Genomic DNA, 17,093 nt, shown 5'->3' with positions numbered 1-17,093 from the left:
GAGCTAGGCTTGACATCAAGAGATAGAGCACTGACCTAAATACGAAGACTGGACAAAGCTTGACGTCCAAGACAGAGCTGGAAGAAGCTGGCACTCATAGACGAAAGGTGCTGCTTCCTACCAAGGTACCGCTTTTAATCAAGCAAGAGAAAGAAAGAGTTGCAAGGATACAGGGTAGCTAGCTGGAAGCCACAAAAAGAATGTCACTATGTATAGCATATGATTGAGGTTGCTAATACACAATATCCTGCATTGCAAAGAAAATTAGGATTCCAAACCACACAGCCAAAAATAGGCTGATGCAAGTATAACAGCTAAAGACAATATCGTGTCACTGAGATTATAGCTGCCCCTGCACAGAAAACATAGCCAAGGGAAAAAGGGACACACTGTTATGCAGCCCAAGAGCTTGAAATCAGTAGTGAAACTCATGGAAAACCCATATGGACCCATGAGGCAAGGCAACAGCCCTGAGGACTGCAGCAACATTCCAGAGATAACTGCCGAGAGATGAACACAAGGGACTGTGTGTCCCGGGTTACCATGTGCTTACCGCAGCCTAGTAGAACAAAAAAAAAGGTCAATGCTGCAAATCCTCACCTAAGGGAGAACTGCCCTTGAGCCAAAGAGGCTCAAAGAAGCAATATGAAATGCCTGGGAGATGCGGGACCAATGCAGCTGCCAGTGTCTTAAAACATATCACACTAGCATGGTCCCCTTTTTTTATGAGAAGCTAGGCATTAGGCATAAACAGAAAAAACTCCCCAGAAATAATCCAGCACCCAACAAAAGGAGGAGGACCTAAATATTGTCAAGGGCCAAAAAGCGGGCTTACCTTCTGTCCAGGAGACCCAGAGAGAAGCCTGTGCCCACAGCTGTAAATAGGAAAGCCGGGAAGAGGAAGACCCCACAAAGGGCTCCAAACTAAAGGAGACTCAAGCAACCACAGGGGACCAGCATCTACCGACAAAAAACCCCTCGGAAATTCGGAGGAGACAGTGCTCCTCCAGCCAATCTTTGCCGCTAAAAAAAGCAAGACTAGACCACAACTCTCCAGCCACAGCTAAACGCTGCCAAAGATCTGGCCAGGCCGGAACCCCCAAGGGTAGGTTCTCCCGCCAAAGGGAGTAAGAGAAACACGAACTCCCAAGATCCCTATACACCAGCAACTGCAGGAAGGCAGAGTGACCGCAAAGCCCCAAGGCCGAACTTTGTTGTCTTTGTTTTGTTGTTGTTAATGTTGTGGAGGGAAAAGGAAGCCCGCAGCAAGGCGCAGTGTAAAGGGGTGTCACCAAATGCCACTTACTCGGCAATAGCACGGGACTAAAAGGGGAGAGCATTACAATGGAGCCTGCATGCATTCCCAGCATGTCGGCAAGGGTGGCATGCGGCCGGGACTAAAGAGAGCCGGGGTCTGCAGTCCTTAACAGGCGCTGCTCCAAGCTGATGGCCGGGAGAGCGCAACTGGAGAGCAACCTGCCAAACAGAATGGACTCTGCTGATGTAACTGCCAAACAACGCAGGATGGGGCCCCAAGCCAGAACGGTGGAAGGGGAGCCAGAGGCCGCCGTAAGAGGGTTCCAACCACTCGGGTACCAGAAATGAAGGCTTTTTTTTTTATGATGGGCAGAGCTGCTGCCAGCATGTTGCTGAGCAGCAAACAGGACAAGCCATATCGACCTGTAATCGACAGCCTAAAGATATGAACAGTGCTTTTTTTTGTGCCGGTACGCACCCTTTTTTTAGGTCCCACAGCGCTGGAGCCGGCTCTCCGACGTTTGCTGGAGCCGGCTCTCCTCCCTCCCCCGAGCTAGCCTAGTCCCTCCGTGCCGCCAGACGACCCTTCTGCCACCCGACCCGGCCGGCACCTGACCCAGCATTTTTTAAAAATCTACAAGCGTCGGTGGGTGCCTCGCGTCTGAGAGTAAAAGAAAAAAATCGCTTCGTCGGCTGGCCTTCCCTCACTGTGTCCCGCCCTCTGATGTAACTTCTGCAAGGGCGGACACAGGGAAGGCCGGACGACGAAGCGATTTTTCTTCTTTTACTCTCAGACGCGATTTGTTTTAAATGCTGGGTCAGGTGCCGGCCGGGTCGGGTGGCAGAAGAGAGTCGTCTGGCGGCAGGTGGGGACTGGTTCGGGGAGGGGGGGCTCAGACGGGAGAGGGGCTCAGATGGCTCAGGGGCTGGAGGGAGGGGGGTATGGGAACGAGGAGAGTCGCTGGACATGGGTGGAGGGCAGGGGGGACGGGGGGTTGCTTGCTGGACATAGGTGGATGGCAGGGGGGACAGGAGGGTCGCTGGACATGGGTGGATGGCAGGAGAGGGAGTTTCTGGACATAGGTGGATGGCAGGGGAGGGCAGAGGGGACGGGGGTTGCTGGACATAGGTGGATGCAGGGGAGGCAGGGGGGACAGGAGGGTCGCTGGACATGGGTGGATGGCAGGGTGGGGGGTTTCTGGACATAGGTGGATGGCAGGGAGGACATGAGGGTCGCTGGACATGGGTGGAACATGAGGGAACAGGCTAGGAGCAAGCACCAAACCAGAGCTGCACAGGAGATGTCCATCCACCTGCTGACATAGACAGAATACTGAAAGTGAGGCTGCTGCACAGTATCCCTTATGGCAGAGCTCTGATGTTCTATCTCCACCTGCTGGATTGATCTATGGGACGCTATGGAATGCTATTGTAACCAAAGAGGAAGATGACAAGATCAAAACTGGCCTATCAGTGTTGGTGGTTGAGGATGGCATTTTTGTGGAGTCGTGCATGATTTGACAATGATATTCAGGGAATGGTGGGAAAGTTAAAAGAGAGGAGGGTGCGAGCTGGTGTGGTTTTAGGTTTAAGAAATTTGTGTTATCATCTATCCAGTTGAAAGAATCACAAAGAAGCAGATTTGATGGGCCACTTTGATCTTTTTCTGCCTTCATTTCCTATGTTACTGAATTTTTTTACTTATTTTATTGCATTGGTAAAATGAAAGCTAATGAAGAGGAGGAGGAGAAGGATTTGATATACCGCCTCTCTGTGGTTGCTATCAAAGCAATTTACATATTATATACAGGTACTTATTTTGTACCTGGAGCAATGGGGGGGAGGGAAGTTAGTGACTTGCCTAGAGTCAAAAGGAGCTGAAATGGGAAGTGAACCCAGTTCTCCTACTTTTCAGGCCATTGCACTAACCACTAGGCCACTCCTCCATTTAAAATGGTGGTTTTTCAGTATTACTAAGGTTTATTGGGTGAGACAATATACAGTTTTTGAGGGCCTTAGTCTAATAAAGATACATCCCTTTTGATCTATGCTTAGTTTCCTGTTATTTATTCACATTTACAAACTGTAATGCAATTGTTCAATTTTAACCTAGTAACATAAACCTTATTTCATCCTATACGTTACACATAAGATATGTTATCGTTGTCTCTGGCTCTGTGGACCCACGACAGATAAAGTTATGCTCTACGAGATTCCTAACATGGAAACTAGGAACAATGTTATTTCAAATTTAAAAACAAACAAACAAGTAAGTACCAAAGCTGAGGACAAAAAAACAGGGACACCGGATGAAAAATAATAAAAATTTGTCTGTCAGGGCCTGCAAGGAATTAATAACAGCATAAGATTGATCCTTACTAGTAAGGTTCAATGGTGGTCCCTAAATTTCTTTTCTTGTTGATGTGAAATTATTTGCCATCAAATTCTGAAAAGCTGTCAACTATAAACCCCCCCAAAACTTCTAATTTTCATGCATCTTGAGGTCCCCAGATTAATGATGACAACAATCATTATTATTAGTAATGTTTTACCAGATTATTTAGTATAATCATAACCTGCACTCGTTCTGAACTTTAGCACAGACCTGAGGATGTGGAACAGAATACTGAATAAAAAAAAAGAGAGAAAGGAAAGGGCACGGAATGAGAAATCAGAAGCTGAGAGTACAGATTTTTTCAATATGTTGCAGGAAAGGGGGGTAGGGGATGGGACTTGAAATACTGTTTGTCTGTGGTTACAATCAAAGCGGTTTACTTATTATATACAGGTATCTGGAGCCATGGAGGGGTTAAGTGATTTGCCCAAATGTCTCAAGAGCTGCAGTGGGAATCAAATCCAGTTCCCCAGGTTCTCAGGCCACTGGCACTAAGCAGGCTACTCCTAAGGGCAATCTGAGAGGCTGTAGCACAAACAGGAAAAGGCGAGGCATTAGGAGGATATGTAATGGGAAGATGTGAGCATGCTGTGGGCAGAAAGAGTCTGCTGAAGAATGTAATACAGCAACAGACTGTAAGAAATGTATGAAGGGAGATGAGAAAATATTTTGGCAGGTAGAAGATAAGTCCTGCAGTTGTTCAGCAATAGATGGTTGATTTTGGTGAAACTGCCTTCAAGATACTGAGTGCATGAGTTTCTAATTACCCACTCTTTTGTGCTGAGGTTTCCACGTATATCTCACCTGGAAGGATACTGTGCTCACGATGGCGAATTTCAACAAGCCATTTCACTGGGTAATGACTTATCAGGTGAAATTGCTTTTTGAAAAATGGCCCACCCTCCTCACGGCTAAAAATGATAATGCAAGGGATGCTAAAATGTGCATAGTTTTGCATTTTCAACACTATACATGTTGTTTAAGGGAAAGATTATCTGCAGAAAAAGGTGCAAAATCCAGTAAGGGAACTTTTTTGATCCTAGACAATTTTCAGAGGGAACATATGAGCATAATTCAGGGAACTGAATCTACAACAAGTAACTATTTGCAGATGTTTGACAACTGCCCCCATAAGGAATAGATGAAGATCTGGAAATGATAAAGACAGGTACTTGTTCCTGAGTGTTTAATTCGTTCTTCATTCCCTCAGCTTGCGCACTTCTATGGACCATCACTCGTCAAACATCATTTCTTGTTTGTACTATGGAAACTCTCACAAACCTCAGAGACGGCAGTTTGTATCCTCAAGAACGACCAAGACTCCAAAAAGTATAAAGATGACACTGCATAGGGAAAAGCCAAACAGGCCTCTGGAGACCCCACTTCTCTTGCAACACAACAAAAAGGAGAAATTTCAGTGGCACATACTTGCAGTTTTTACATTTCAGTCCAAACAACATTCCTTTCCCACAGACGTGCCAGGTCTGAGACATCCAGTACTTGGTGGAAAAACCTGAATGTAAATATAAAAAAACAACACTGAACATGGATTGAAGGAAAATAACCATGAATCCTGCTTCAGACAATTAAGTTGCACATGTAACTGACGCTAGAATACACAGCTATGACCACCAGATACAGCAGGGTGGTCATTGGGTTACCCGCTGTCCTCGTGCAAACAAGCCCTGATTAAACAACCTTACCCGTGCTGCACATCAGTGGAGAGAGTAAAGATTGCAGCTCCCAGAATCTACTGTTGACATGATAGTTAATAAAAGAGAGGTTAAGACAGGAATATGAAAGTAGAACCAGTTATCTGCAGGGCTAAAGCACCACCCTACAGACTGATCAATGGATACTGATTGAGAGATAGACAGACTCAAGGAGGGGGTACTTTAAGATCGGCTTTATAGTTTTCTGTCCACTCTATCCACCCTGAGGGTCCAAGGGGTGGATAGATCTGACCAAACTCCTCATTGCAGTATATGGCAGGCATGGTCTCCTTGAAATGATACATCCCACAGAAACATATGGGGTAATTTTCTATACGTCACTTAAAGTTAGGCATCAGGTGATGCATAGGAACAGCCATAAGGAGTCAGACCAATGGTCCATCCAGCCCAGTATCCTGTTTTCCACAGTGGCCAAGCCAGGTCACAAGTATCTGGCAGAAACCCAAAGCGGTCTGTTATTTCCAGTAATTTCACTGAACTTCAGGCGTGAGCACTTACGTTAGCTCAATGGCTGGGTATAAATGTTCACACCTAACTGCTGTCAGTCAGGTGCATAACTGATAGGATTCTATAACCTCCATAAGTGCCCCGCCCATGCCCCTCTCAGGTCCACACTCCCTTGCAACTGGGGCACTATGAATTTTGCACATGCAATTTGAAGAATACTAAAGGCTGTTACACATGTAACTGCTAATTAGGATAAATTAGCACCAATTAACATAAATTATAGCCAGCTGGCACCTAATTTAATAATTCAGTTGCACATACAATTGCAGTATTTTATAGCTCAGTGGTTCTCAAACCTGTCCTGGGTGAACCCCAGCCAGTCAGCTTCTTGGGATATTCACAATGAATATTCATGAGATAGATCTGCATACCAAGGAGGCAATATATGCAAACCAATCTCATGCATATTCAGTGTGGATATCCTGAAAACCTGACTGGCTGGGGTTCTCCCAGGCCATGTTGGGAACCCCTCCTATAACTTGTCAATGCCCATTAAAAGCTGGATTCAGTAAATGGTGCTCAAAAATTCAATGCCAAAAAAGAAAAAAGATCGGCAAAGAACAATATTCTGTAACATGCACACCAGGATCGGTGCCCTTTATAGAATAGTGCGTAGCACCGAGGTCCATGTTCAAGGTGTAAATCTTGGTGTGCAAGTTGGCCACGAATCTGCACTATCCTATAACACTACACACATCTTAAGGGAATGCCCTTGACCCACCCATGCTGCTCCAATGGCTATGCCGCCTTTGGAAACACTTAGGCAATGGATTCATAAGCCTGTTTTCACATGGACCTGCCCTTTCTTATCTGTTTTGGCACCTTCAGCCTGGAAGTAGCTCCTAACATTTGACGCCATATATTGAATTCCCCTGTAAGTGTCAAATTGTGTGCACAAGTTACAGAATTAGGGGGAGGATGGATGGAAAGGGCAAGGAAGATAATAAATAACTGTAGTACCCGTTGTATGTTGAAAACAAAAGTCTGAGGTGCTGATGTCAGCTTTGAAGGCCAGGATTGCATTGATCAGCTCCCAAGTCTGGACTTTGATGGAATGGAATAGTAAGTTGTGCAGAAACCTTGCAGAGTGTGATGTTGATAGAGTGGCTTAGCTTTAACAGCAGTACCAACAAGATATAAGGTAAAGCAAAGGATAAAGGCTTCAACAGCTGATACCCTATCTATGTTAAGAACATAAAAATAGCCAAATAGGGTCAGACCAATGTTCCGTCTAGCCCAGTATCCTGTTTCCAAAGTGGCCAAGCCAGGTCACAAGTACCTGGTAGAAACCCAATTAGTAGTACCATTCCATGCTATCAATCCCAGGGCAAGCAGTAGATTCCCCATGTCTGTCTCAATAGCAGACTATGGACATTTCCTCCAGGAACTTCTCCAAACCTTTTTTAAACCCAGATAAGCTAACTGCTGTTACTACATCCTTCGGCAAAGAGTTCCAGAGCTTAACTATTTGTTGAGTAAAAAAACATTTCCTCCTATTTGTTTTTAAAACTATTTTCTTGTAACTTCCTCGAGTGTCTCCTAGTCTTTGTACTTTTGGAAGGAGTAAAAATCGATTTACTTCTACTCGTTCTACACCACTCAGGAATTGTAGATCTCAACCATATCTCCCCTCAGCCATTTCTTTTCCAAGCTGAAGAGCCCTAACCTCTTTAGCCTTTCCTCATTTGAGAGGAGTTCCATCCCCCTTTATCATTTTGGCTGCCCTCCTTTGAATCTTTTCTAATTCTGCTATATTTTTTGAGATATGGTGACCAGAACTGAATGCAGTACTCAAGGTGAGGTCACACCATGGAGCGATACAGAGTCATTATACTATTTTCGGTCTTATTCACCATCCCTTTCCTAATAATTCCCTAGCATTCTGTTTGCTTTTTTGGTCGCTGCCACACACTAAGCAGATGATTTCTAGCTCCATCTCTACCTGTTTTCAAATCTATGCTGAAAACCCACCTTTTCACTGCTGCTTTTAGCTCCTAGCCACAATTGCCCTCCCCTTGTCCCTTCCTCCCTTCTCACCTATTACTTCCCTCACCCATAACTGTCTTGTCTGTATTACTTAGATTGTAAGCTCTTTTGAGCAGGGACTGTCTCTTTGTATCAGGTGTTCAGCGCTGCGTGTGTCTGGTAGCGCTATACAAATGCTAATAATAATAATTATTATTATTATCTACAATGACACCCAGATCTTTTTCTTGAGCGCTGACCCGCAAGGTGGGCCTTAGCATCAGGTAACTATGATTTGGATTATTCTTTCCAATGTGCATCACTTTGCATTTGTTCTCATTAAATTTCATCTGTCAATTGGATGCCCAGTCTTCCTATTTCCTAAGGTCTTCCTGCAATCTTTCTGAGTCCCATATGTTTTAACAACCTTGAATAGTTTTGGTGTCATCTGCAAATTTAATCACCTCACTCATTATTCCGATTTCCAGATCATTTATAAATATGTACATAGCATTGGTCCTGGTACTGATCCCTGCAGCACTCCACTATTCGCCCTCCTCCATTCAGAGAAATGACCATTTAACCCTACCCTCAGTTTTATTTATTTATTTTTATTTATTGCGTTTGTATCCCACATTTTCCACCTCTTTGCAGGCGCAATGTGGCTTACAATGCATCATGGATAATGGAAATGAGAAGAGAATAGACAATTGGTGTTACAGAAGGATGTTGGATTGCATGGTAATGGAATACATGATAGTAATATAATAGAGGGCATTATTAACATTTCTGGATATAAGTGGGAGTTTTCTGTCCAATAACCAATTCCTAATTCACACCAGAACATTGCCTCCTATCCCATGACTCTAATTTTCTCAGGAGTCTCTCACGAGGAACTTCTCAAAAGCTTTCTAAAAATCTAGATACACTACATCAACCAGCTCACCTTACTTCACATGTTTATTCACACCTTCAAAGAAATGAAGCGAATTGGTGAGGCAAGACTACCCTTGGCTGAACCCATGCTGACTCTGTCCCATTAAACCATGTTTATTTATATGCTCCGTAATTTTATTCTTTATAATAGTTTCCACTATTTTGCCCAGTACTGACATCAGGCTTACTGGTCTGTAATTTCCTGGATCACCCCGGAACCATTTTTAAAATCAGCATCACATTGGCCACACTCCAATCTTCAGGTACTATGGATGATTTAATGACAGGCTACTTATTACTAACAGCAGATCGGCAATTTCATGCTTGAGTTCTTTGAGCACCCTTAGATGTATGCCATACGGTCCAGGTGATTTACTACTCTTTAATTTGTCAATTTGGCTTAGTATATCTTCCAGGTTCACCGAGATTCCTTTCAGTTCCTCCGCATCATCATCCTTGAAAACCATTTCCTATACAGGCAGATCTCTTACATCTTGTTCCGTAAAGACAGAAGCAAAGAATTCACTCAGTTTCTCTGCTATGGCCTAGTCCTCCCTGTGTGCCCCTTTGCTCCTTCGTGATCTAACAGTCCCACGGAATCCCTCAAAGGCTTTCTGCTTTTGATATACCTGCAAAAGTTGTTACTGTGAGTTTTAGCCTCTGTGGCAAGTTTCTCTTCACATTCTCTTTTAACCTTCTTTATCAATGCTTTGTATCTGACTTGCCAGTGCTTCTGTTGCTTCCTATTTTCTTCATTTGGGTCCTTTTTTCCATTCTTTGAAGGACATTCTTTTGGCTGTAGTGGAGGGGTGTCAGGTCTCAAAGCAGCAACTAGGTTTGTGAGCCCTTGGGTCGCTGCCAAGGAGCGGCAGTGGCAGGCAAAACCACCGCAACCAGCACTGGGCTAACACACACACAAAGCAGGGACTGCGTACAGGGATAAGGAAAGCAGGAACACACTGGACAAGAACACTTGGACTGGAACACAGGACTGGAGCAAGGCTTCACCTGCACTTGACCACCCTTCCCCAGGAGTTGAGCCCCTGGGTGCAGGCGGCCAGCAGGTCTTACCGGACTGGGCAGGAACTGGATACCAGCAGGAAACACACAACAGTCAAGACTACAAGCTGCCAGGCAGCCACTAAGACAGAAACACAGACAGGAGGGAGTCAGGACTAAAAGCTGCCAAGCAGCCACTAATAAAGAACACAGACACAAGACAAGGAAATGCAGACCAGAAACAAGACTAGGAACTAAACAATAAAACCAAAGCTAACTACACACAAACAAACAAGAACCAGGCAAGAACTCAGAATAAAACTGAACTAGGCAGAAGTGCACAGAGCAAACCCACACACCAGGGACCTTAGACGATGCAAAGGCAAACACAGAAGTTTCTAGGTGATTAATAAAGCCCATCAGCTGCTAAAGCTCAGCTGCAGCAATCACAAGGCAATTACGGGTGCTGTTCAGGTACAAACAAGGAAAGCAATTCTGGCAGCCCGGAAGATCTGGACTGAGCTGGGCTGAAGTCTGGAATGGGTGACAGTAAACAGACAGTCCATTGCAGCCACCAGGTCTGGCCACCAGAGAGCGAGGTGAGCACAGACAAGGAAACTGTTACAAATGTGACAAGGGGCATAATCGAATGGGGCGCCCAAGTTTTCCTGAGGGCGTCTTTGCAGGATGTCCTTGGGAAGGGGCGGGGAAAATCGTATTATCGAAACAAGATGGGTGTCCATCTTTTGTTTCGATAATACAGTCGTGGACTCCCAAATCTTAACATTTAGGTCGACCTTAGAGATGGTCGTTCTTAGAGATGGTCGTCCCCGGTTTTCAGCGATAATGGAAACCGAGGACGCCCATCTCAGAAATGACCAAATCCAAGCTATTTGGTCGTGGGAGGAGCCAGCATTCATAGTGCACTGGTCCCCCTCACATGCCAGGACACCAACCGCGCACCCTAGGGGGCACTGCAGTGGACTTCACAAATTGCTCCCAGGTGCATAGCTCCCTTACCTTGGGTGCTGAGCCCCCCCCCCCCCCCAAAACAAAAACCCAAAACCCACTCCCCACAACTGTACAACAGTACCATAGCCCTAAGGGGTGAAGGGGGGCACCTAGATGTGGGTACAGTGGATTTCTGGTGGGTTTTGAAGGGCTCACATTTACCACCACAAGTGTAACAGGTAGCGGGGGGATGGGCCTGGGTCCGCCTGCCTGAAGTGCACTGAACCCACTAAAACTGCTCCAGGGACCTGCATACTGCTGTCATGGAGCTGGGTATGACATTTGAGGCTGGCAAAAATATTTAAAAGGTTTTTTTGAGGGTGAGAGGGGGTCCACTGGGGGAGTAAGGGGAGGTCATCCCCGATTCCCTCCGGTGGTCATCTGGTCAGTTCGGGCAACTTTTTGAGGCTTGGTCGCAAGAAAAAATAGACCAAGTAAAGTCGGCCAAGTGCTCGTCAGGGACGCCCTTCTTTTTTCCATTATTGGCCGACGACGCCCATGTGTTAAGCATGCCCCAGTCCCGCCTTCTCCCCGCGATGGAAAGCAGTTGAGGACGCCCAAAATCGGCTTTCGATTATGCCGATTTGGGTGACCCTGGGAAAAAGACGCTCATCTCCCGATTTGTGTCGAAAGATGGGCACCCTTCTCTTTCGAAAATAAGCCTGATAGCCTCTTTCACTTCACCTTTTAACCATGCTGGCTGTTGTTGCCATGCATGTAAGCAGGTAAATAGCCCAAAGGAAAGTCAAGTGTCAGTGCAGGAGCACAGCCACATCCTTTCCATATTACAAGAATGTGTATTGTGTTTATCAGTTATGAATGAATGGGAAATAAAACTGTTATGTTTGTATACGTTTGGACTTTAATGTATTTATATACTGTGGCCATCATAAATCTACATTTCTTCTTGACATTTTATCTGATGGTCATTTCTGTTCATGTGGCAAAAGCATCTGGGGATAGGAAGAGGAGGAGTGGTAGCGAAGGAGAAGATGACCATGGGTGATAAGCAGGTTGCCTACCCATAAGCACATATACTGGGAGAGACCGAAGGTCCATCAAATCCAGTATCCTATTTCCAACAGTGGCCAATCCAGGTCACAAGTGCCTGGCAAGGTCCCAGAACAGTAAAACAGCTTTTATGATGCTTATCCTAGAAATAAACAGAGGATATTCCCAAGTCCATCTTAAAAATGGCTTATGGATTTTTCTTTTAGGAACTTGTCCAACACGTTTTAAACCATGCTAAGCTAACTGCTTTTACCACATCTCTGGCAACAAATACCAGAGCTTAATTATATGCTGAGTGAAGAAATATTTTCTCTGATTTGTTTTAAATTTACTACTTAGTAGCTTTATTGCATGCTCCTGAGTCCTTGAACTTTCGGAAAGAGAAAACAAGTGATTCACATCTACCTGTTCCACTCCACTCAGGATTTCAAAGACCTCGATCATCTCTCCCCTCAGCTGTCCCTTCTCAAATGTTGTCCACATGTAACTATTTGATTACTTCTGAAGTCCTAGTTTCAATTTATGCTGTCATCTGGCATTTTCTGACTTGAAAAAATGTACAAGTCAGTAGGAATTTAAAACAGTTTTTCACATCCAGAAGCTCTGCATCTCCAGATTCAAAGTAAAATCAGTGCTAATCCTTAGTGCAATTTAATGAATTTGGAAGCAATTCCATATGCAGATTATTAGCAAATATTTCTTTGTTAATTGTGCTAAGATTAGCAGAGCTGTGAGTTCTTAGTTTTGGTGTGCTGCAGGGCCTGACACAAAACAATCAGCGCTAAAGAGAAGTAAACTGCTGCGCTGAGACTGAAGTAAATGAAGGCAAAGCGAGTGACATGCCAAAGGTCAAAATGATCAGTGTGTGAAACTATAAAATGGCTAAATAAAAGTCATCACAGAACAAATGTTATATAGTGAATGATTAATAAATTTAACAATATTTGTTTAATTCATCCACTATTAAACTGCACTGTCAAAGGTCTAGGTGGGTGAGTCCTTGTGGTGCAACCGTTTCCCCAACCCAGAGGTCAAAAGGGTCCCAGCTGATGGCAGGCGAGTCAATCTTTCAGAGGTGGCAAAAGAGTTGCTCTGAAAATAGCCCTTTGGGTCATCCCTAGCAGAACCGGGACCTGAGGTGGCTCTGAAAAGAGCCCTTGGGGACAGGTTCGGGAGAACCGGGATCTGGGATGAAGCAGGAGCAGGTAGAAGCAAGAATGGAGACAGGGTAGGGGTAGAGGCATTGGAAGGCAGGCTGGAGATGGGGAAGGGCTGGAGGCACAGCAGGCTAAACACAAGGCAGGGTAGAGACCAGATGGGTTGGAGACAGGGTAGGGCTAGAGGCAAGGCAAGGCGGGTGTCAAGGCAGGCCGGAGATGGGGAAAGGCTGGAGGCAAGGCGGGAGACCTGGCAGGCTGAAGACAGGGCAGGCTAGAGACCAGGTGGGCTGGAGGCAGGGTAGACAGGATGGAGCCAAGGCAAGGCAGGCTAGAGACACGGAAAGCAACCCATTGCAAAGGCACTGGGTAGAGGCAAGGACTTCCCTAAAGTACCCCCTAGACAGGAAATGGGGTGTACCTCCGGGTGCCAGAACTGCTGTTGATGCCTCTTTAATAGCCACTCTTCAGTGTGTGTACGCACCTAAGGAGGTGAGCTCCGCCAGGGTCGCTTTACTCATACTACCCCTCTCCTCAAGTCGCTTCACTGGCTTCCTGTCCGTTTTCGCATCTTGTTCAAACTTCTTCTACTAACCTATAAATGTACTCACTCTGCTGTTCCCCAGTATCTCTCCACACTCGTCCTTCCCTACACCCCTTCCTGTGCACTCCACTTCATGGATAAATCCTTCTTATCTGTTCCCTTCTCCACTACTGCCAACTCCAGACTTCGCACCTTCTGTCTCGCTGCACCCTACGCCTGGAATAAACTTCCTGAGCCCCTACGTCTTGCCCCATCCTTGGCTACCTTTAAATCTAGACTGAAAGCCCACCTCTTTAGCATTGCTTTGACTCATAACCACTTGTAACCACTCGCCTCCACCTACCCTCCTCTCCTCCTTCCTGTACACATTAATTGATTTGATTTATTTTATTTTTTGTCTATTAGATTGTAAGCTCTTTGAGCAAGGACTGTCTTTCTTCTATGTTTGTGCAGCGCTGCGTACGCCTTGTAGCGCTATAGAAATGCTAAATAGTAGTAGTAGTAGCTCCAAGAAAGCAGCACACACGCGAGCCATCAGATTGAAGAGGAGTGAGGGAGCACCAGCGATGGCGTGAACCGACAGGCCGTCAAAGCCCCCCAAAATGTCAGAGGGTCTGGTCCCCGGAGTGGGAGGTAAGTTAGGGCCCCAAGCATGGAAGTAACCATGACATACATATAGAATCAACAACAAAGAACATAAATGCACTCAATATTCTGAATCATGCAGAAGGAAAATGTAAAACATTTTCAAAGTGCACAATATACACAAAAATATTTTTTTAAAAAGTCCCAAAACTGAGGTCCCACTGCCTACAGGCTGAAGAACAGGTTTATGTATGGTAACTGTATCTTCATATGTTATGTCTGCCTTGACACACATGAACAGATGTTCCTTTTATATATATATAACTAGTAAAAAAGGCCGTTTCTCACACAAATGAAACGGGAACTAGCAAGGTTTTCCTCGGAGTGTGTATGTTTCAGAGAGAGTGTGTGTGAAAGATGGAGAATGAGAGAGAGACAGAGTGTCTGTGTGTGTGAGACTGTGTGTGTGTGTGTGAGAGAGAGACAGAGTGTGTGTGTGAGACTGTGTGTGTGTGACAGAGAGATAGAGTGTGATAGACAGGGAGTGTGTCAGAGAGTGTATGTGAGAGGCAGTGAGTGAGTGAGTGTAAGCCCCCACCCCCCTCTCGCAGGGCCCCCCTCCCCACCCCCACCTCTATGGTCTCAGGACCCTCTCCCCACCTCCCTCTCCCCTGCGCCCCCTCCAGCCATCCATGTCCAGTGACCCTCTTCTCCCCCTGCCCCCCCTGCAGCCACCCATGTCCAGCGACCCTCCCCTCCCCCCTCCAGCTACCCATGTCCAGCGACCCTCCCCTCCCCCCCGGCGCATCAAACCCCCTCGCCACCCGCAGCTGCCAGTGGTAATGCTGTCCAGCCGCTGCTGCTTCTCCTGTTGAGCAGCAGCGGCCGCAACAAAAACGAAAAAAGCGATAAATGTTTTTAAACCCAGCCGAAATCATTCGCAATGGCTGAGTCTTAAAACGCAGTCTCTGCAGCCGCTCCTCCTCTCACCTCTCACATCGCTGCACTCCTCCGGGGTTTTACTCCAGGGGCAGTGACGTGGAGGCGAGAGGAGGAGCGGCTGCAGAGACTGCGTTTTAAGACTCGGGCATTTGCGAATGATTTGGGCTGGGTTTAAAAACATTTATGTTTTTTTTTCTTTTTGTAGCGGCCGCTGCTGCTCAACAGGAGAAGCAGCAGCAGCGGCCGGACAGCGTTACCAGTGGCAGCTGCAGGTGGCGAGGGGGTTGATGTGCCCGGGGGGGGGGGGGGGGAGTGTTTAATGGGCCTTGGGGGGGGGGTGTTTGATGTGCCGGGGGGGGGGGGGGGGGGGCGCATCAGAGGCTTCGGAGTAGGATTCAAATCATCTTTTTCTTTTTCTGTTCGGAGGCGCCTGTGTCATGGCAGCAGGAGTTAAGTTGCTTCTGTCGCTTTCTTTCTTGTGTTTTTTTCCCCCTTATCTTGTCTGTTGTGTCGGGTGGTTCGGGAGGGCGTTCGGTGAGCGCGGCAGGTTTGGGAGGGCGGCAGTCTTGGTTGGTTTTTGACCTTTCTTTTTCTTAGCTTTTATTTTCCATGAACATTCGATGAAGCTGCCTGGGCCCGCAGTACTGTTACTTGGGCTCTCTGGATGATGTCATCCGAGGCTTCAGCCCCAGGCACAGCCAATCAGAATGGAGGCACGGGCCCAGGCAGCTTCATGGAACGTTCATGGTGCAAATTATTATATAGGATATTTATTGCATGGATACGTATGCTATTAGGCATGTTATTTTCTTTTATTGGATATGACTGTGTTCTTTTGCTGTGTTTTAATTATTACTTGTTTTATTTATCTCTATCTTTGTATTATTCACACACAAAGAGAGATATATAGGCATATGTTTGCTGTTCCAATATTGTTTTAAAGTTTTTTATCATGTTGTATGAATATTTATTTTTATTTATATCTGTGTATTGAGACCCCTGAGGCAGGAGCCTGGAGCGCCGAAATACGGCCCGTGTCGGGTCCCTTTTATTAAAGTTTGTGCTCTGTTCCAATCTGCTTTTGTGCTTTGTTTTTTGACAACTGCCAGTAGCGCACGGTACAATACTGTACATTACTTGTCAAAACTACTGTTAGGGCACGGTACTCCACCTTCATGGGTGCAACCTGCATTGTGAGGGGACTCCAAGTTCTTCAACAGTGCATGATAGGGTGTAATAGCATAGTAGTGACCCCTTGCTTAGGAATAACCCAGGACAGACAACATTTCCGCCCTTGGCTCCTCCATCTCCAACTTAAATGGGATGGCCACATCCATGTCCCTCACAAAACCAGTGAAAGAGAGCACCTCTGGTGTAGATTTTCATCTCTCTTGAGGAGGAGAGGGATCAGATGGTATATTATATAACTCCTCCTCCAAAAAGTAATGTGGATCCTCATCTCACTCCTGAGCAGTCCCAATCAGACTCTTCCACATATTCAGAGGCAGCTGAATTTGTTTGCACTGACCTCGGCCTGGTGGAGCAAGGTCCAGGCATTGAAGAGCACCAAGGTACAGCCCTACTCTCAAACTCCGGGAAAGCTTCCTCCTCCGATGTCAAGAGTGGTACCGTATGCCCAGATGTCGACATCGACACCAGCAAGGCACCAGTGTTGAAGATCTGGGCACTGGCACCAATTGAGCCTCAGAGAGGGCCTGGGGTTGTTCCACTGGTGGCGCAAGCACCCTTGATGCCAGAGCGGGAGGCCCCTGCAGTAACTGCGCCAGCTCCTCTTGAAGCATGCTCCAGAACCACTCATCAAAGGTGGGCATCGGCAAAGGCATGGGAGAAAGGGGAAAAAGGCAGTCTGAAAATACATCATGCTGAACAGGTGATGGGGACTGAGCCACTTGATGACTTGCACATGGCAACTCTAAGGAGGGGGAGAATTCCTCCCAGCGCCGGCACTTCTTGAGCATCAGGGAATCTGATGTCCCAGTACTCCTGGCACTGTGCATCAAGGAAGACCAGTGCTTATTCTTCTTGTGCTT

The 17,093-nt window shown here is 46.2% G+C and overlaps 1 protein-coding gene across 1 annotated transcript in view; it reads right to left on the bottom strand.

Moving 5' to 3' along the window:
- LOC115480048 (kinase suppressor of Ras 2-like) overlaps positions 1–17,093 on the bottom strand; it is a 577,290-nt gene that overhangs the window by 259,993 nt on the left and 300,204 nt on the right. The window contains exon 7 of the mRNA XM_030218456.1: positions 5,081–5,165. Coding sequence (XP_030074316.1) covers positions 5,081–5,165 — 85 coding nt within the window. The remainder of the gene's footprint in view (positions 1–5,080; positions 5,166–17,093) is intronic.

This window comes from Microcaecilia unicolor, chromosome 11 (assembly GCF_901765095.1).
Source record: "Microcaecilia unicolor chromosome 11, aMicUni1.1, whole genome shotgun sequence".
Taxonomy (NCBI): domain Eukaryota; kingdom Metazoa; phylum Chordata; class Amphibia; order Gymnophiona; family Siphonopidae; genus Microcaecilia; species Microcaecilia unicolor.
The sequence above is the reverse complement of the archived record's forward strand: the minus strand, read 5'-3'. Positions and strand labels throughout refer to the sequence as shown.